At 37.3% G+C, this 20,939-nt stretch overlaps 1 protein-coding gene across 2 annotated transcripts in view; it reads left to right on the forward strand.

The window, feature by feature from the left end:
- Positions 1-20,939, forward strand: part of NALCN (sodium leak channel, non-selective) — a 1,159,715-nt gene that overhangs the window by 611,493 nt on the left and 527,283 nt on the right. For both annotated transcript variants that reach the window (XM_053707809.1, XM_053707808.1), the window contains 2 exons: positions 7,138-7,269; positions 8,788-8,955. In XM_053707809.1, the coding sequence (XP_053563784.1) occupies positions 7,138-7,269; positions 8,788-8,955 (300 nt within the window). The remainder of the gene's footprint in view (positions 1-7,137; positions 7,270-8,787; positions 8,956-20,939) is intronic.

Here is a 20,939-nt window from a genome sequence, read left to right on the forward strand (position 1 = left end):
TATGTCCATGGGAAATCCATCTAGCATACCTATATCCCCCATTTGTTCTTCCGAGAGTCATTGCTCAGATCAAACAGGAGATGGCATCAGTAATATTAATTGCTCCAGCATGGCCCCCGCAGGACATGGTATGTAGACCTAGTACAGAGGTCCTCAACGCCTTCATGGTGTCTTCCTTTAAGACAAAACCTGTTATCACAATGTCCTCTTTTTCCATCAGGATCTCAAATCTCTAAGTTTAACGGCATGGCGGTTGAAAGCCTAGTTTTGAGACACAGAGGATTTGGAGATTCAGTGATTGACATTCTGATATAGGCTAGGAAACCTGTGACTAAAAGGATTTACCACAAGATTTGGAAAGCATATTTTGTGTGGTGCTCTTCTAAGGGATTCGTTCTAATATCTTTGCTTCTTTGCAAGCAGCTTTTAGCAGGAAAGTCCTTCAGGCCATTGTATCGGCTAAATAAGAAGTGTCAAAGAAAGTATTTTCCCACACTGTCCGTAATATAGACCATAGGCTTGGGTTACCTGATCAATTATTTTCTTTTATATTAATTATGGTCCACGGACTCTGCCCACTTCATATTGAGCGACAGTTCTAATGACATCTCTATAGACCCTGCTTTGTCTTTCCTACCTTTACTTTCCTATTCTCAACCCGGCTATACATTAACTAAGATATATGGAATGTGGGAGGGTTTTAAAGCTCATGTATGGGTTCTTGACGATCTCCTAGTGGTGGAAAATATAACCCATATTTTAAGGAGAACTGTGGACCTTCAACATTACGAAAGAAAATTATTTATCAGGTAAGGATAGATTTATTTTTTTCACACAAATTCCTCATCCAATCACTTAAACCACATGCCTAGAATCCTGTATTTGGTTCCCTAAAAGGTCTTGGCCTCTGGAGTTTAGAATGTGCTTCCTAGATGACGGCATCTGTTGACCAATGATAAGAAGTATATTTATGTAGCCATCAATCACCAGCTAGCTCCCAGTGGTGCATGTCTGCTCATTTTTCAAGAAAGATGCTAAGAGATCAAAGTAAACATAATAATACAAGTAAAATGAAAAGTCTCTTAAGATTGCATGATCTACTTGAGCCATGAAAGTTTATTTTTGATCTTTGTGACTGTTAAATGTGTTGAGACGAAAAATTAGAGCATAACTTTATACCAAACATAACAACTAGTTATGTCTTTCTACCTTTCCTTGGGAAGATTAGTTGGAGGTTTGTTGAAAATTAGGAATTGAGTCTCATTTTGAAGTGGAAATTCATGCAGTGATTGACAGGTATTGAGGTCTGTTGGTGGATGTCTTCTTGCCTGTTTGGGCACTCATTTCTAATTCAAAAGTGCTGTATTAGAGTGGCATCTAGAGAGTAAGGGTGGGATAGTGTTCTAATTGTAAAAAATAATTAGGATATATTTCTATAAAGTTGCAGTCATTGATTTGATGTGTAAGTCATTGATTCAATGAATCACCTTGTAGTTATAAACACTAATCTTGGCATCTTTGAAACATACCGTAGCTAGCAAATAGCAATATATTACAATTCCCTCATCATAATCTTTATAGACTGGAATTTTGTTTAGAATGTATGCACCAATAGTGATGTCGCGAACTTAAAATTTTCCGTTTGCGAACGGCGAACGCGAACATCCGCAAAAGTTTGCGAACGGGCGAACCGGGCGAACCCCCATTGACTTCAATAGGCAGGCGAATTTTAAAACCCACAGGGACTCTTTCTGGTCACAATAGTGATGGAAAAGTTTTTCAAGGGGACTAACACCTGGACTGTGGCATGCCGGAGGGGGATCCATGGCAAAACTCCCACGGAAAATTACATAGTTGATGCAGAGTCTGGTTTTAATCTATTAAGGGTATAAATCACCTAACATTCCTAAATTGTTTGGAATAACATGCTTTAAAACATCAGGTATGATTTTGTATCGATCAGGTAGTGTAAGGGTTACGCCCGATTCACAGTGACAGACCAAACTCCCCGTTTAACGCACCGCAAACAACCGCAAACAGTCCATTTGCACAACCGCAAACTCCCCATTTGCACAAGGTTGGATACCAAGCTAGCCATGTCCCGTTCCTTGTCCTCACTGATGTCATTGAAGGTCTCTTCCTCCAACCAGCCACTTACAACACCAAGGGTCCCCGAAAGGTGACAACAAGCCCCCTGGGACGCCTGCTGTGTTTGGTCTTCCACCTCCTCAAAGCCACCTTCCTCCTCTGACTCCTCTTCTTCAGACTCCTCTCTCTGCGTTGCCTCTCTCTGCGTTATTATAAGGTGTGTTAAGTAGTACTATTCCTATCAGTTTAATCCCTGTTCCGCCCCCTATTAGGGGACGTGTATATGGCATGGATTTTAGGAAACGGGAGATGGAAAAAGATGCTTGGTCTGTCCTCCTACTTAAAATTTGGGGCACTGCGCGTGCAATCTAATGTGCCACCAGATAGGAGTGGTGTGTTAAGTAGTACTATTCCTATCAGTTTAATCCCTGTTATGTGCCTTTTTTATTGGTTTGGTTTTTGAAGCCACAGTGCTGCACCAGAGGCCAGAAAAATTAGGCATGTACACATGCCTGAAAAATTAGATATTGTTGCAGCTGCTGCTGTAGCAGCGGCCAGAAAAATTGATGTTTGTTTCCCAGGCAGAAAGTGCCCTAAAACATTGCGGCTTGAACCCTAGTTGGTGGCGGATAAGTCACGCAAGTCATCCGGCATTCGAAGATAAAATAAAGCACCATGTGGACCATTTTTAGCCCAAGGCAGCTCATCTCATCAGGCCTTTTTTACTCAAATGTATCGCCCAATGTCAGTCCCTTCGGGATCCATCCCTCATTCATCTTAATAAAGGTGAGGTAATCTAGACTTTTTTCACCTAGGCGACTTCTCAGTGACAATACCTCCTGCTGCACTGAAGGTCCTTTCTGACAGGACATTTGAAGCGGGGCAGGCCAGAAGTTCTATCGCAAATTGGGATAGCTCAGGCCACAGGTCAAGCCTGCACACCCAGTAGTCAAGGGGTTCATCGCTCCTTAGAGTTTCAAGATCTGCAGTTAAGGTGAGGTAGTCTGCTACCTGTCGGTCGAGTTGTTCTCTAAGGGTGGACCCCGAAGGGCTGTGGCGATGCATAGGAGTTAAAAAGCTCTGCATGTCCTCCATCAACAACACGTCTGTAAAGCATCCTGTCCTTGCCGGCGTGGTCGTGGGAGTCGTAGGATTACTTTCACCTCTTCCCCTGTTAGATTCCCGTTGTGCTGTGACATCACACTTATACGCTATGTAAAGCATACTTTTTAATTTATTTTGGAACTGCTGCATCCTTTCCGACTTGCGGTAATTCGGTAACATTTCAGGCACTTTATGCTTATACCGGGGGTCTAGTAGCATGGACACCCAGTACAGGTCGTTCTCCTTCAGCTTTTTTATACGAGGGTCACTCAACAGGCACGACAGCATGAAAGACCCCATTTGCACAAGGTTGGATGCCGAGCTACTCATGTCCAAAAAAAATTTTTTGTTTAAATGTACACTTATACTACTATTAAACAAGATATGAGTGGTGGCACTGGGCAAGTGGGCCCAGTATAAGCTGTGAGCTTGAAACAAAAAAGCAGACTGATGTTTCACAGTCCAAAAAGTTTTTTTTGTTTTTAAATGTACACTTACACTACTATTAAACAAGATATGAGTGGTGGCACTGGGCAAGTGGGCACAGTATACGCTGTGAGCCTGACACAAAAAAGCAGACTGATGTTTCACAGTCCAAAAAGTTTTTATTTTTTTAAATGTACACTTACATTACTATTAAACAAGATATGAGTGGTGGCACTGGGCAAGTGGGCCCAGTATAAGCTGTGAGCCTGACACAAAAAAGCAGACTGATGTTTCACAGTCCAAAAAGTTTTTATTTTTTTAAATGTACACTTACACTACTATTAAACAAGATATGAGTGGTGGCACTGGGCAAGTGGGCACAGTATACGCTGTGAGCCTGACACAAAAAAGCAGACTGATGTTTCACAGTCCAAAAAGTTTTTATTTTTTTAAATGTACACTTACATTACTATTAAACAAGATATGAGTGGTGGCACTGGGCAAGTGGGCCCAGTATAAGCTGTGAGCCTGACACAAAAAAGCAGACTGATGTTTCACAGTCCAAAAAGTTTTTATTTTTTTAAATGTACACTTACACTACTATTAAACAAGATATGAGTGGTGGCACTGGGCAAGTGGGCCCAGTATAATCTGTGAGCCTGACACAAAAAAAGCAGACTGATGTTTCACAGTCCAAAAAGTTTTTTTGTTTTTAAAAGTACACTTACACTACTATTAAACAAGATATGAGTGGTGGCACTGGGCAAGTGGGCACAGTATACGCTGTGAGCCTGACACAAAAAAGCAGACTGATGTTTCACAGTCCAAAAAGTTTTTTTATTTTTAAATGTACACTTACACTACTATTTAACAAGATATGAGTGGTGACACTGGGCAAGTTGGCACAGTATACGCTGTGAGCCTGACACAAAAAGCAGACTGATGTTTCACAGTCCAAAAAGTTTTTATTTTTTTAAATGTACACTTACACTACTATTAAACAAGATATGAGTGGTGGCATTGGGCAAGTGAGCACAGTATACGCTGTGAGCCTGACACAAAAAAGCAGACTGATGTTTCACAGTCCAAAAAGTTTTTATTTTTTCAAATGTACACTTACACTACTATTAAACAAGATATGAGTGGTGGCACTGGGCAAGTGGGCCCAGTATAAGCTGTGAGCCTGACACAAAAAAGCAGACTGATGTTTCACAGTCCAAAAAGGTTTTTTGTTTTTAAATGTACACTTACACTACTATTAAACAAGATATGAGTGGTGGCACTGGGCAAGTGGGCACAGTATACGCTGTGAGCCTGACACAAAAAAGCAGACTGATGTTTCACAGTCCAAAAAGTTTTTTTTGTTTTTAAATGTACACTTACACTACTATTAAACAAGATATGAGTGGTGGCACTGGGCAAGTGGGCACAGTATACGCTGTGAGCCTGACACAAAAAAGCAGACTGATGTTTCACAGTCCAAAAAGTTTTTATTTTTTTAAATGTACACTTACACTACTATTAAACAAGATATGAGTGGTGGCACTGGGCAAGTGGGCACAGTATACGCTGTGAGTCTGACACAAAAAAGCAGACTGATGTTTCACAGTCCAAAAAGTTTTTTGTTTTTAAATTTACACTACTGTTACACCAGATATGAGTGGTGGCACTGGGCAAGTGGGCACAGTATACGCTGTGAGCCTGGCACACACGCTGGCAGGCAACTGCAATTAGATTACACAAGCAGACTGATGTTTCACAGTCAAAAAAGTTTTTTTTTTTTTTTTTTAAATTTACACTACTGTTACACCAGATATGAGTGGGGCCACTGGGCAAGTGGGCACAGTATACGCTGTGAGCCTGGCACACACGCTGGCAGGCAGGCAACTGCAATTCGATTACACAAGCAGACTGATGTTTCACAGTCAAAAAAGTTTTTTTTTTTTAATTTACACTACTGTTACAGCAGATATGAGTGGTGGCACTGGGCAAGTGGGCCTGGCACACACGCTGGCAGGCAGGCAACTGCAATTAGATTACACAAGCAGACTGATGTTTCACAGTCAAAGTTTTTTTTTTAAATTTACACTACTGTTACACCAGATATGAGTGGTGGCACTGGGCAAGTGGGCCTGGCACACACCCTGGCAAGCAGGCAACTGCAATTAGATTACACTAACAGACTGATGTTTCACAGTCAAAAAAGTTGTTTTTTTTTAAATTTACACTACTGCTACACCAGAATATGAGTGGTGGCACTGGGCAAGTGGCTTGGCAGGCAGGCAACTGCAATTAGATTACACAGGGAAAAAAAATGATGTTCTAGCCCTAAAAAGGGCTTTTTGGGGTGCTGTCCTTACAGCAGAGATCAGATGAGTCCTTCACTGATGAGACACTGAATACACTAGCCTAGCTATCAATTTCCCTATTAAATCACCAGCAGCTACACTGTCCCTCCTCTCACTAACAATGCAGCTTCCGAATGAATCTAAAATGGCTGCTGTCCAGGAGCTGGGAGGGTCTGGGAGGGAGGGTCTGCTGCTGATTGGCTGGAATGTGTCTGCAAACTGTGAGATACAGGGTCAAAGTTTACTCAATGATGACGAATAGGGGGGCGGATCGAACATCGCATATGTTCGCCCGCCGCGGCGAATGCGAACATGCTATGTTCACCAGGAACTATTCGCCGGCGAACTATTCGCGACATCACTATGCACCAATGATTTGATTTTTAGTGCAAAATTTAAAAACAGAACCTCTATACAGAAGAATCAAGATTTTAACCTAAGAAATTGGGGATTAATTATCTATTTGTACAAGCCTGAAAACATTTAATAATATTACTAAATACATTTAAATAGGAAGACATTGAATTATGTGAAAGGCTTGTTTCAGCAGTTGCTTCAGTGAATTAAATTAATCTGATTTGATATCGTCATTTAACTTCTGGAAATGCTTAACATCTTGTTAGAGATGCAGTATGGGACACAGAAGAGTAGAGGTTGATGATCCAAGTGTTCTTTCGTCTCTTGTATAGCTTAAATGTTACACTCAATAAGTTGATTTTGTGGCATTGGCAATAAAGATGACAGATGAAGAATGCTCTTCATGTATTTTGTGCCAGAATGTGCATTGATGTGATTCTTATTTTTTATTGCTATGGGTTTGCATTGGCAAAACTAAAGGTTTAATACATCATTAAAATACAAATTATAATCCATAGTGCTGTTCTCTAGGAAATATATCTTTCCTCTTATACAAATAATTCTATTTAAAAGGCAAAGCTGATTGCAATTTGCATGAATCTCGCTTTACAGTTGTGAAATCATTGCTGATTGCCACATATTTATAACATGTAAAACTATATGCATCTTGACACACAAGGGCAAAACTAATCTGCATTGGATCTGTGGGTCAAACATTTGCACATCTCATTTTACTCAGTTAATGTTTCTTCTAAAACAAGCACATTTTTACTTTAAATGACTCTGTGTTTCTGATTTTCTCTCCCCCTTGTAGAAAATGATGAGATCCTCTATTTTTCACATGTTCATTCTGAGTATGGTTGCTGTGGATGTCATTGTTGCTGCCAGTAATTACTACAAAGGAGAAAACTTTAAAAGACATTACGATGAGTTCTATCTGGCTGAGGTGAGTTTCAGGGCACAAAACCTCATGGTTGAGGGGAATTTAAGAAAATGGTATAGTACTTGCTATTGAAAATGTTGAGAAATACTATCTTAGACAATACAGAGAGAAATAATTTACAATTAAATGACAGATTGCCCATATATGCCCACATATATTGTTGCCTTTCAATATAGAATTTGTTTTGTTAAAGGGACAGTCTACTTCAGAATGTGTATTGTTTAAAAAGATAGACAATCCCTTTATTACTCATTTCCCAGCTTTGCACAACCAACACAGTTATATTAATATACTTTTTACCTCTGTGATTACCTTGTATCTAAGCCTCTTCTGACAGCCCCCTAAGCACATGACTATTTATTGTCTATTGACAACTCCACGTGCATAAGCATACTGTTATCTATATAGCACACATGAATGTACGCCCTCTAGCTGTGAAAACTGTAAAATGCATTCAGATAAGAGGCGGCCTTCAAGGGCTTATAAATTAGCATATGAGCCTACCAAGATTTAGCTTTCAACTAAGAATACCAAGAGAACAAAGCAAATTTGATTGTAAAAGTAAATTGTAAAGTTGTTTAAAATTGCATGTCCTATCTGAAAGTTTAATTTGACTAGACTGTGCCTTTAAGAACACTCTCCCAAATTATTCAGATTATTTTTTATCTTTCAGTGAATAAAAGATTGCTCAACACTATTCCGGAAACTTTGTTTCCTGAATAAAATGTCAATGATTATAAGCTGATGGTTAAGAGGGATTTCTGTAGACAGCCCCCAATTGTTGCTAAGCTACTTATCATCAAAAGTGCAGCAGGCAAGAACACTTATATAACATTTCTCATCCCTTAAATGGAACGTCTTGTAAGAACATAGTTACATTACACATGATAAGTGGCCAGCTTCGCTCTACTTCTGTATTAAATTCAGAAATCGCATTTATACCTTCTGCATTCTAGTGCACTCTACTCCTCACTTTCATTTGTATTTCTTCATTGCAAATATGGTATAAAAATGATCCTAGCATAAACTGAGAAGAGGAGTTTTGATTTTGTTCCTGTTCTATTTTTTTTTTTATACGTGGAAAAAACAGTGTTTTATTCTATGTGCCTCCATGATTGGCTGTATCACCTGATTTTGTTGGGATTTGGAACAGGGAATTTCCCTAGGTTCATTCTTGGCAATATAATGGAAAGACAAACCCATATGAATAAGAAAACTGGTGCAGTATGAGGAGGGTTACATTTCAAGAGAGACATTTTCACAAAATAGCAGTAGAATCATTAACAGAGCATCATTATTTAATGCAGAAAATAATGTACTTGATCCACATATTGTTTCCTAGTGATCAGCAGTCAGACTGAGCCAGAACTAATTAGAATATTTAGCATAAGGGAGACAATTTTGCATGTCGTATGACAAGATACCATAAATTATGTGAAATAGTTGTTTCTGTAACAAAATGTTTATTTTTACAATACTTTGTGTACATGCGTGTGACGTTATGTTTTTTCTCTCCTATAGGTTGCTTTCACTGTCCTGTTTGATTTGGAGGCTCTGCTTAAGATCTGGGGCTTGGGTTTTACAGGCTACATCAGTTCATCTCTGCATAAATTTGAGCTGCTCCTTGTTGTTGGAACCACCCTTCATATTTACCCTGATCTTTACCACTCACAGTTTACTTACTTTCAGGTAAAATATTAAAACCTAAAGCTCAACAACAACAAAAAATTTTTTTTATCAGAAGTAAATGTGCTTTTTTGTGCTCCTATATGTATGAAATTAAAGTATTAAAATGTGAAAGCAGCCAAAAAGTTTTATAGGTAAAGCAATAATCACTATCAGGTAGATTACAAGTTGTGCGTTGGTGTTTTAATGCTGAAAAAATAGCTATTTCAGTGTTAAAACAGCACCACAGCCATTACAAGTCTTGTCGGTATAGCTGTAACGCAAGCCTTTTAGCCTATAACTCAACGTCAGTTCCGCACTCGAAAAAATTAAGTTTTTTCATGGGACTTCCATAGCACTGCCAAAAAGTTTTGCGGTGAGGCTAAAAAGCTTGCGTTACACCCTATAATGACACGATCCATACCGCCATCTGAGAGCAGTAGTTATGAGTTTTACGCAACAAAACTGTTACATAAAACTCATAACTAAACTGTTACAAAGTGCACTAAACACCCATAAACTACCTATTAATCCCTAAACCGAGGCCCTCCCGCATCGCAAACACTATTTTAAAGTTATTAACCCCTAATCTGCTTCTCCCAATATCGCCAACACTAATCAAATTTATTAACCCCTATTCTGCCGCTCCCCGACATTGTCGCCACTATACTAAAGCTATTAACCACTTTTTCCCCGCACCCCTACATCGCCCACACTATAATAAAGATATTAACCCCTATTCCACCGCTCCCTGACATTGCCACCACTAAATAAAGTTATTAACCCCTAAACCTCTGGCCTCCCACATCACTACCACTAAATAAACCTATTAACCCCTAAACCACCAGCCCACCACATCGCAACAACCTAAATTAAACTATTAACCCCTAAACCTAACCCTAAACCTTACCGTAACTCTAACCGTAACCCTAAGCCTAAACCTAACACCCACAACTTTAACATAATTAAAGTAGAGCTAAATTAAAGTTACAATTATTAACTAAATGCCTATTTAAAACTAAATACATACTTACCTGTGAAATAAAACCTAAGCTAGCTACAATATAACTAATAGTTATATTGTACCTAGCTTAGGTTTTATTTTTATTTCACAGGTAAGTTTGTATTTATTTTAACTAGGTAGACTAGTTAGTAAATAGTTATTAACTGTTTACTACCTAGTTAAAATAAGTACAAACTTACCTGTGAAATAAAACCTAAGCTGCCTTACACTAAAACCATTACAAAAATAAAAGACTTACCATTACAAAAAATATAAAAAAACAAAAATTACAAAAAATAAAAAAACCTACCATTTCAAAAAATAACAAAATTTTCCAAAATATTTAAAATGATTACTATTCTAATACCCTTTTTTTTAAAAAAACAAACCCAAACTAAAAAACCCAAGTCTATAATAAACTACCAAGGGCCCTTAATTGGGCCCTTTGTAGGCCCTTAAAAGGGCCTTTTTTTAGGGCATTGCCCTAAAGAAATCAGCTCTTTTCCTACAAAAGAAAAACAAACACCCCCTAACAGTATACAAACCCCCAAACCCACAAAATAAAAATAAAGTAAAACCTAATCTACCCATTGCCCTGAAAAGGGCATTTGTATGGGCATTGCCCTTAAACGACATTCAGATCTTTTTCCTGCCCTTAAAAGGGCATTCAGCTCTTTTAAGAAATGACCAACCCCTAATCTAGAAAAAAAAACACCCCAAAACGAAAAAAAAAATTACACAAAATAACACACGAATTATCAAAAATAATAAAAATTATTCCTATTCTAATACCTATTAAAAAAAAAACACCCCAAAATAAAAGAAACCTAATCCATAATAAACTACCAATAGCCCTTAAAAGGGCCTTTTGTAGGGCATTGCCCTAAAGAAATCAGATCTTTTTCTAAACAAAAATACAAGGACCCACTAACATTAAACCCCCCCCAAACCCACAAAATAAAAAAAAAAACTATCTAAAAGCCTAATCTACCCATTGCAATATTTTTTTTTAATCATTTTTATTAGGTAATGTTATTATGAGTGTAACTATACCTCATTTGATGTGTTTTGTGCAACTTTTTTGTTTCGCGAAACAGTTAACCAGAGCTTTGAAGCTGTGGTAATCATTCTAACCCAAATCGAGATTGCGCTAAAGCAATCGTCTTTACTTTCAACTTGTAATACCAGCGGTATACCCTCACCGATGCACTCCACTCATAATCTGGCCCTAAGTAATTATAAAGCACAAGCTTGTGAGTCAGATGGGAAGTGAAATTTTCAAATTTTTATTCATCCACATAAAGTGAAGTAGCAGATTTGGTGAATGCTGCCATGAAATATAGACCATAAAAATTAACCATAGCATATATAATTTAATTTTGTTCTTTCATAGATATTAATACATATATTTGAAATTAAAGAGGTGAGCTATGCACATTTTAATCTACAATTCTGGAGGGAATTTATGCTTACCTGATAAATTTCTTTCTCTTGTGATGTATCGAGTCCACGGATTCATCCATACTTGTGGGATATTCTCTTTCCTAACAGGAAGTGGCAAAGAGAGCACCCACAGCAGAGCTGTCTATATAGCTCCTCCCTTAGCTCCGCCCCCCCAGTCATTCGACCGAAGGCTAGATAGAAAAAGGAGAAACTATAGGGTGCAGAGGTGACTGAAGTTTTTCAAATAAAAATATACTACCAGTCTTAAACAGACAGGGCGGGCCGTGGACTCGATACATCACAAGAGAAAGAAATTTATCAGGTAAGCATAAATTCTGTTTTCTCTTGTAAGATGTATCGAGTCCACGGATTCATCCATACTTGTGGGATACCAATGCCAAAGCTTTAGGACACGGATGAAGGGAGGGACAAAACAGGTACCTTAAACGGAAGGCACCACTGCTTGTAGAACCTTTCTCCCAAAAATAGCCTCCGAAGAAGCAAAAGTATTGAATTTGTAAAATTTGGAAAAAGTATGAAGCGAAGACCAAGTCGCCGCCTTACAAATCTGTTCAACAGAAGCCTCATTTTTAAAAGCCCATGTGGAAGCCACTGCTCTAGTAGAATGAGCAGTAATTCTTTCAGGAGGCTGCTGTACACAGTCTCATAAGCCAAACGAATGATGCTTTTCAGCCAAAAGGAAAGAGAGGTAGCCGTAGCCTTTTGACCTCTCCGTTTACCGGAATAAACAACAAACAATGAAGATGTTTGACGGAAATCTTTGGTTGCTTGCAAGTAGAATTTTAAAGCACGAACCACATCAAGATTGTGCAACAGACGTTCCTTCTTTGAAGAAGGATTAGGACACAGTGAAGGAACAATAATTTCCTGATTGATATTCCTATTAGAAACAACCTTAGGAAGGAATCCAGGTTTGGTACGTAAAACCACCTTATCTGCATGGAAAACAAGATAAGGTGAGTCACACTGTAAAGCAGATAACTCAGAAACTCTTCGAGCTGAAGAGATAGCTACTAAAAACAGAACTTTCCAAGATAGAAGCTTAATATCTATGGAATGCATAGGTTCAAACGGAACCCCTTGAAGAACTTTAAGAACTAAGTTTAAGCTCCATGGTGGAGCAACAGGTTTGAATACAGGCTTGATTCTGACTAAAGCCTGACTAAACGCTTGAACGTCTGGAACATCTGCCAGACGCTTGTGTAAAAGAATAGACAATGCAGAAATCTGTCCTTTTAAGGAACTATCTGATAATCCCTTCTCCAAACCTTCTTGGATAAAGGACAATATTCTAGGAATCCTAATCTTACTCCATGAGTAACCCTTGGATTCACACCAATAAAAATATTTGCGCCAAATCTTATGATAGATCTTCCTGGTGACAGGCTTTCTAGCTTGAATCAGGGTATCAATGACCGACTCAGAGAAACCACGCTTTTTATAGAATCAGGCATTCAATCTCCAAGCAGTCAGATGCAGAGAAATTAGATTTGGATGCGTGAATGGACCTTGGATTAGAAGGTCCTGCACCACACTCACTTTACCCTTCCTAGCAGTTAAGCAGGCAAAGAGAATGACTGGGGGGTGGAGCTAAGGGAGGAGCTATATAGACAGCTCTGCTGTGGCTGCTCTCTTTGCCACTTCCTGTTAGGAAGGAGAATATCCCACAAGTATGAATGAATCCGTGGACTCGATACATCTTACAAGAGAAAATTAACAAGCAATGGTTTGGTATTTAAAAATTTAACAAGCAATGGTTTGGAATGGAACGCGTTTCTCAGCCCCAGCATGGGCTGTTTCATCAGGCTTTGGCTGGGCTGAGAAACGCATTGCATTCCAAACCATTGCTTGTTAAATGTTTTTAATGGTGTTTCTAATAAACTAACTTGTTTTATACAAGCTTTGGTTTAAAACCTTCTTGAGCAGTTTGCACTACTGCTACAGATCTATCACTCATCCTGAGTATAGCTGGATCCCCCTGCTTTTAATCTACCTATGCTTGGAGAGGGTTAGCTGGTACACCCCAAATTACCGGCCTGCATCTACCAGTACATAGGTGTACTTGGGCTAAATGTGAGTACCCATTTGGCTATCCTTATATCTGATTGTTTGGCTTACTGATACACACGTGAGGCGCCCCTCTTGTTTTCCAATTTCTTTGCAGTTCTGGATAATCCTGTGAGGAGGAGAGCAGCCGTTTAACTGTACCATATTGATAATATTACTTCACCATTGTGGATATCCTACATCATTTGTTGATTTCAAGAATTGGAACTCTTTTCTGGGACTTTCCTTGAATAACCACCCTTGGAATATTGGGTTTGATCTAGTTGTATACCAAAATTTGTGATTATTATTTATGGTATTGTAAAACCAAGTAGTGGAGAGTCTCATTACATTTTGCTATAGAGCGTCCCCTTATTGTATTGTTTTGATATACCTTTGACATTGTTCCCTGAAACATTTTATTTCAGCCACAGTCCAAGGTTCATTGTTTCGTTTTAATTAATGTAGCCAGTATCAAGCACCTGATTTCTGCAGAGGATATTTCCACTATCATCCATGTCTTAATTACATCACATTTGGACAATTGCAATGCACTTTATTATGGTCCACCAGAAAAACAACTCCATCACCTTCAGTTGGTACAAAATGCTGCAGCAAGGTTGCTAAGTTGACAGTCCAAATTATGCTATGTGATGCCCATCCTCCACTTCCTGCATTGGTTTTAAATAAAATGGTGCATACGTTTGAAGATAGGCCTGATATCTTTCAAAGCTTTGTACAATCATGGACCAAGCTATCTAAAAGAATTACTGGTGCCCTATGTCCCAACCCACACTCTTCGACCAACAATTGCCCTGAAGCTAAATGTACCAAGAATTCAACAAATATATAGCGTACAAGCTTTTAGCCATGTCGCTCCATCTCTATGGAGCACTCTCCCCAGCATTGTGAAAGAAGCCCCTTCCTTGGACATATATAAACAAATACTCAAGCCCTGCTTGTTCACACACACTAAAATCTCTAACTTCAAACCCTCTTATGTAATTTTAAGATATCTAAAGTGTTTTGAGTCTAATCAGGAGAGAAGAGCTGTATAAGTTGTTATTATTATCCTCTGGAAATTAACTACTGATAAGCTATTTTAACCATAACCATATGTGTGAGTTTGCATTAAAGTCTTGGTCAGCAATTTATTAAAAAATATAATGGGGGGTATTAATATGATTCAAGATTATAGACCAAATATTTGAATTGCAGGGCAAGTCCAGCATGTGTTCCCTTGTCATTACAGCCCCACTGACAGAGGTCAGAAAATCCTGGAAATAAGTATTAACTTTTTTCAGTGTTACCATCTAGGTAAAAAATTTAAATTGGTCTCTTTTAGCTTTGCCAGGGCAGATGACTTACTAGTACAGTAACATATAAAAGGTAGAGTAAGCTGAAATTCATTATATCTAGCTTTAGTATAGGATGGTAGACTTGAGGAGTTATGTATAGAAATAATTGAATATGAATAGGATAATGTTTGTCTTATACAATATAGGGTGTAATGCCTATATATGGGAGGAACTAAGGTGTTTGTAATTTAAAAGAACACCAATTATTGATGCTATGAAGGAAAGTTGCCTAGAGAGACTCAGATGTGAAGATCTGAAACTGCATTGTTTACAATAAAAATGCAGCTGGTGAAAAGGTTGCATTAGAATTGTTACAGTGCCTAAAATGGAAGTGCTAAAATGTCAGTAATTTAAATTGTCAGTGCTATTTTGTAAATTGATTTTTAAAAGGGAAAACATTAAAGATGGTTTTGCATGTGCCGAGGTAAATGTTAATTGAGGCATCCTTAATTAATCCTCTGAATTGACAAAGAGAATTATGTTGCATTATTCTTAACCTTTCAATGACTTGTTTTTCATTCATGCTGTTAAAATGTAGTTCATTTAAATAGCCAGCATTCAACAGAGCAAAACTGAAAATAGAAGTCATTCAAATAGGACACATTTTGATGCTGAAGATTCGTGACAGCAATATTTTGATAGGATACCAAACTAACTACATTTGGAGGGTACAATTAACCTCCATAATAAAATAATGGAAAGTATACAACACAAGGACACACTCAAAATGCCTAATTGAATGATTATCAATTTCTAGACATGTAAATTCATCTCCAAACAAATATGTATTTGTCTGAAATTTGGCCCATTCATCAGCATAACGAGTAGAGGAATGGAAATCGGACCGAAATGGGCGAGTAACAACATTTGTTTTGTTTTTATTTGGCACTTTTATTGCCAAAAAAGGGACAGAGAAAACAGGAGAAGGGAGAAGGAACTGAGATAGTTTGACAAATCATCTCATTCGTTTTGCAGTGATGTACAGGGGGCTTTGGCTGTGTACAGCTTCCCCTGTCCAATCATGACAGAGCATTACTAAATGATTGATGTGAGGGCCAGCAAGTCAGGCATTAAATGCTAAATAGGCTTGTCCAATCCACTTTTAACCTAGCATAGGGAGGTGTGAGTCTTTAGTGAACCTCAGCCATCTTTTAGTCACTTCAATTCAGCTTCTGATGAGTGCAGTGGTGTGTGTCTCTGTCAGCTTGTTGTGCTGGTTTTTTTTTGTTGGAAAATTGTGTACAATCAGATTTTTACTTGCAGTATAGTGTATAGTGCAAGTATTATTATTTTCACTCTGAGGAATTTATATATTTTTTTTACAGTTTCTTTCATACTGGTGGTGAGAATCCACAATCCATTACTCCTGGGAATTACTCTTTTCTACTACTAGGAGGAAGCAAAGATTCTCAAACCCCTAGAGCCCTATTAAACCCCTCCCACTTCACACATACCTCAGTCTTTACATTGCTTCCGCTGGAGGTTGTTGAAGAATGTAGATGTGCATTTGATTTTTTAGAGAGAGGGGTTTTCAGTCTTTATTGAGGCCCTGTTTCCCCTCAGAGTACAGTGCTTGCCAGAGGGATGTATATGGGGTATGGTTTGTGATGTTACCTCGGCTTCAGATGAAATTCCATTTTTTTTCTTTTTCACATGAGACATCTTAAGCTTTCTATGCTTTCTCAGTGGTGCAGAGACTATATTCAACTGTCTCAAATAATTTTTTGGATCCCAATACAAGTCAGTCTCTGACTTTGTGGCTGGATCATCAGTTTATTATTCATGGGGCTTCTTTTGCTTGTCCTACCTGGACTGTGATCAATACAGATGCATGTCTCTCAGGTTGGGAAGTTCTTTGGGGGTCCTTGAGAGCACACAGAGTTTGGGATCCTTGGGAGGTGAGGTTACCCATAAATGTTCTTGAACTCTGTGCAATTTTCAAGGCTCTTCAAGCTTGGTCTTTGTTGAAAAGAGAATCTCATCTCTGTTTTCAGACAGACAATGTCACAGCAGTGGTTATGTCAACTATCAGGGGAAAACTCACGGTTCCCTAGCCATGAGGGAGGTGTCTCAAATTCTCTCATGGGCAGAAATCAATTCTTTGTTTTAGTTTCTGCAATTCAAATTCAAGGGGTGAATAACTTGGAAGCGGAATTTCTCAGTTGTCAATATCTACATCGAAGGGAGTGGTATCTTCACCAATCAGATTGTGGATCTTTGGTGTCTCCCAGAGATAGATCTGATGTTCTCTTGTTTGAACAACAAACTTGCCAGTTACTTTGCAAGGTCCAGGGATTCTCAAGCAAAGTTAGTGGATGCTCTAGCAGTTCCTTGGTAATTTGAGCTTGCTTATCAGTTTACTTCTCTGGTACTTCTACCCAAAGTGATTTCCAAGATAAGCCCAGAGAAATCTTCAGTAATCCTTATTACCCCAGCTTGGCCTTGCAGGATTCGATTTGCAGATCTGGTTCAAATGTCCAGCTGTCCTCCTACTCTGCGGTCAGATCTTCTGTCTCAAGGCTCATTTTTCCATCTGCATCTGAAGTCTCTGAACTTTATGGCATGGAAATTTAATGTTTATTAACTAATGTAATTGAACACATTTAATTTAAAACTAAATTCTTATCAGAATGTTCGGCCAAACCGAACAAGACCATGAACAAAATTCTGACAACCTGAATCATCTGAAAATTTTAAACCGAATCTTTTAGATTAATCACATTTTTTTTGCCCATACACATGTTTATTAATTTCCCCTATACCCAGTGGTTTTAAAATATAACTATAGTTTACTAATTAGGGGGACAAAATTACTAGCCCAGCGGAAAAAAATGACTAGTCCACTCAATGTTACAGATAGGAAAAGACACATTAATCACTGCAATTTCTTACTTGTCTGAGACTAGTGGAAATTCAGGTTGCCTATTAACACAAAGAAGCAAAAAAGTATGTGCATGTAAATCATTCACAACTGAGGAAGATAAATCATAATTATAATTTTAATAAACACCTGCATGCATAATTATATGTTCAAATATATGTTGTGGGAACAATCAAAACTTTGCTATGTAACTCATCAAAATCACATATATTTCTTTTTGTGAAGAAGCCTCAAATTTGGAGACAAAATATGTTTGATGTGCACCTGGTTGAGGGACCTTCAGAGACTCTAAGTATTTACAACTGAACTCAGCATTTTGTTTCTCTCTGCTGTTATATGTATAATTATAATGAACGGTATAACTATTTCAATATGGATTTATTGTTCCTGTGGGGTTCTTATTTGGACATCTTTGCACACATTTGCATATTACCTCTGATTGAGCCTTTAAATACAAGCAACACTCTCTGTATCAACAAAAGTATATGTGCAGTTAAAATCCTGATGTAAAAAAAAAACACTGAAAAGGGCTTAAAGGGACACAAACCCAAAAATGTTCTTTCAAGATTCAGAAAGAGTATGCAATTTTAATCACATTTCTAATTTCCTCCTATTATCACATTTTCTACATTTTCTTTGTATCTTTTGTTGACAAGCAGGGACGTGAGCTCAGGAGCGTGCATGAGTCTGGAGAACTATATGGCAGCAGTTTTGCAAGGATGTTATCCATTTGCAAGTACACTAGCTGGCATCATTATTTCCTGCCATGTAGTACTCCAGTCTTTAGACTAGATACCTAGGTATCTCATCAACAAAAAATAGCATGGGAAGAAAGCAAATTTGATCATAGAAATAATTTGTAAACTTTTTTAAAATTGTATTTTCTGTCTGAATAACAAAATAATTTTTGGGATTTCATATCCCTTTAATTACAGGTGGCACATAACTGTGGCTACCACTGTTTTCTCAAAATTAATTTACCAGTTACATCTATTTATAAACTGTAAAGAAGCAGTTAATAATCAACATTTCTTTTTATACAGGTGGTGAGAGTCCACAAACCATTACTCATGGGAATTACCCTTCTCTACAACTAGGAGGAGGCAAAGAATCCCAAGCCCCAAGAGCTCTATAAAACACCTTGCACATACCTAATCTTTACTTTGCCTCTGCTGGAGGTGGTTGAAGAATGAACATGTGTGTTTGATTCTTCAGATAAAGGGGTTTTATTTTTGTTTTATTGCACTGCGTATTCATTAGACCATGTTTACATCACTCTGAATTGCCTTTCAAGTATGTTCTTTAATATTCCACCATTCCTATACATCGTTATGCTTAGAATCATAGATTCTACTGTTCCTAATCAGTGTATACTTCTCATGTTGGATAATACAATATTTCCAATATTAACTGTTCTACTGCAATTTGTTGCTGTACCATACTTCATGCGTGAGTGGATACTACAGTATTCCAATATCTTCCATCACTGTTATTTATTACCATGCAAGTATTATACATATCTGGTATATTTATTCATTATTGCCAGTAATATTGTACTTGTGAGTGTATGCTACAGTACGTTATATAATTTTCCTACTGTACTATTACTATTCCTCGCTAAGTAATAGTATCTTTACATGTGAGTGAATAATATAGTATTTCCCATATCTTGTAGTACTGTTATTTATTGTCATGCAATATTATACTTATAAGTAGTTACTACTATATTTTCCATATTTGTTCTATGTTATTCTGTTATTTATTGCTGTGCAATAGTATTCTTTCCGAGTGGATACTACTGTTTTTTCCATTTTCGGTATACTGTTTTATTGCATGCAATATTATCTTGTAAATGGAATCTACAGTATGTTCTATATATTAATACTGTACTGTGGCTAATTTTTGCTGGGCAATAGTTTTCATGTGAGAGTAGATCCTTCAGTATTTACTATATCTTGTATTACTGTTCTTTATCTCCATAAAATATTATTCTTTACCTGTAAGTGGTTACTACAGTATTTTTCTATTATCACCGTATAACAGTATATTTTCCTTGGGAGTGCATACTGCTGTATTTTCCATATCTTGTACTACTGATGTTGAGTATTTGTGTGGCTATTATAATATGTCAATATTTTGTACAACTGCTAATTTTTGCCTCACAGTAATATTCTTTGTGTGTGACTGCTTCAGTATCTCCAATATTGTGTACCACTTCTATTTATGATGCGCTATACTTATACCCTGTCTAGAATTCACTTAAGCGATCAGGGCTAAGGTAATTGTAATCATAGCTCCCACTATAGAAGGAGCTTATTATTACTTGGATATTGTTTGGGAACATGAATATTTCATTGCTGCTACTCGGATTTTAGACAAACTTTTAGTTTGTTTTTCTATCTGATCCTAGGAAGGGTTGGAAGATTTCTGCTATTTCTTTAGCCTTTCGGTTAAAACATTTGTTTTTCAAGCTTTTTTTTAGGGAGGTCTGCCTCTGCTGCAGCGGGTTTCTGCTCTTTCTACTAGGTCAGTTGCACTTCTTGGTTTTTCAAGAATAAGAATTCAGTTGATCTAAATTAATAGGCAGCTATTTGGTGTTTTTTTGTTTACTTTTTCTAAATTCTGCATTTTGAGGTTTTTGCTTCTTTTGAAGCAGACTTTGGTATAAAGTTTCTTCAGGCAGTTGTCTCAATTTGTGATATATGAATATATATGTGTGTGTGTATATATATATATATATATATATATATATATATATGTATGTATTTCTGCCAGTGGTGTTAGCTCCTAATCTTTATATTCCTGCTTTTTAAATAAAGATAGCAAGAGAACAAATAAAAATGTTAATAAGAAAGTTGCTTAAAAGTGCATGTTCTATCTGAATCATTAATGAAAAAAATTGGGTTTAGTACCCCTTTAAGTAAATGAAAACATGAAAAAAACATATTTATGCAATACTCATCTTTAATAAAGGCTTTAATTGTATTTACTGTAAATATTTCACATTCCTATGTTCTGCACATAGAATGATATAAGTATTTCTAAATACATATTCCTATAAATATCTGTATATACCTATACCTATATATACTTATGACCAAACAAAAACCCCCATCATATATATATATATAGAGAGAGAGAGAGAAATATGTATTTATGAATAAATAGAACATATTATTCTATATGAAGAACATTGTAATGTGAAATATTTATGTTTCTCTTGTAAGGTGTATCCAGTCCACGGATTCATCCTTTA

This window comes from Bombina bombina, chromosome 3 (genome assembly GCF_027579735.1).
Source record: "Bombina bombina isolate aBomBom1 chromosome 3, aBomBom1.pri, whole genome shotgun sequence".
NCBI classification, from domain to species: domain Eukaryota; kingdom Metazoa; phylum Chordata; class Amphibia; order Anura; family Bombinatoridae; genus Bombina; species Bombina bombina.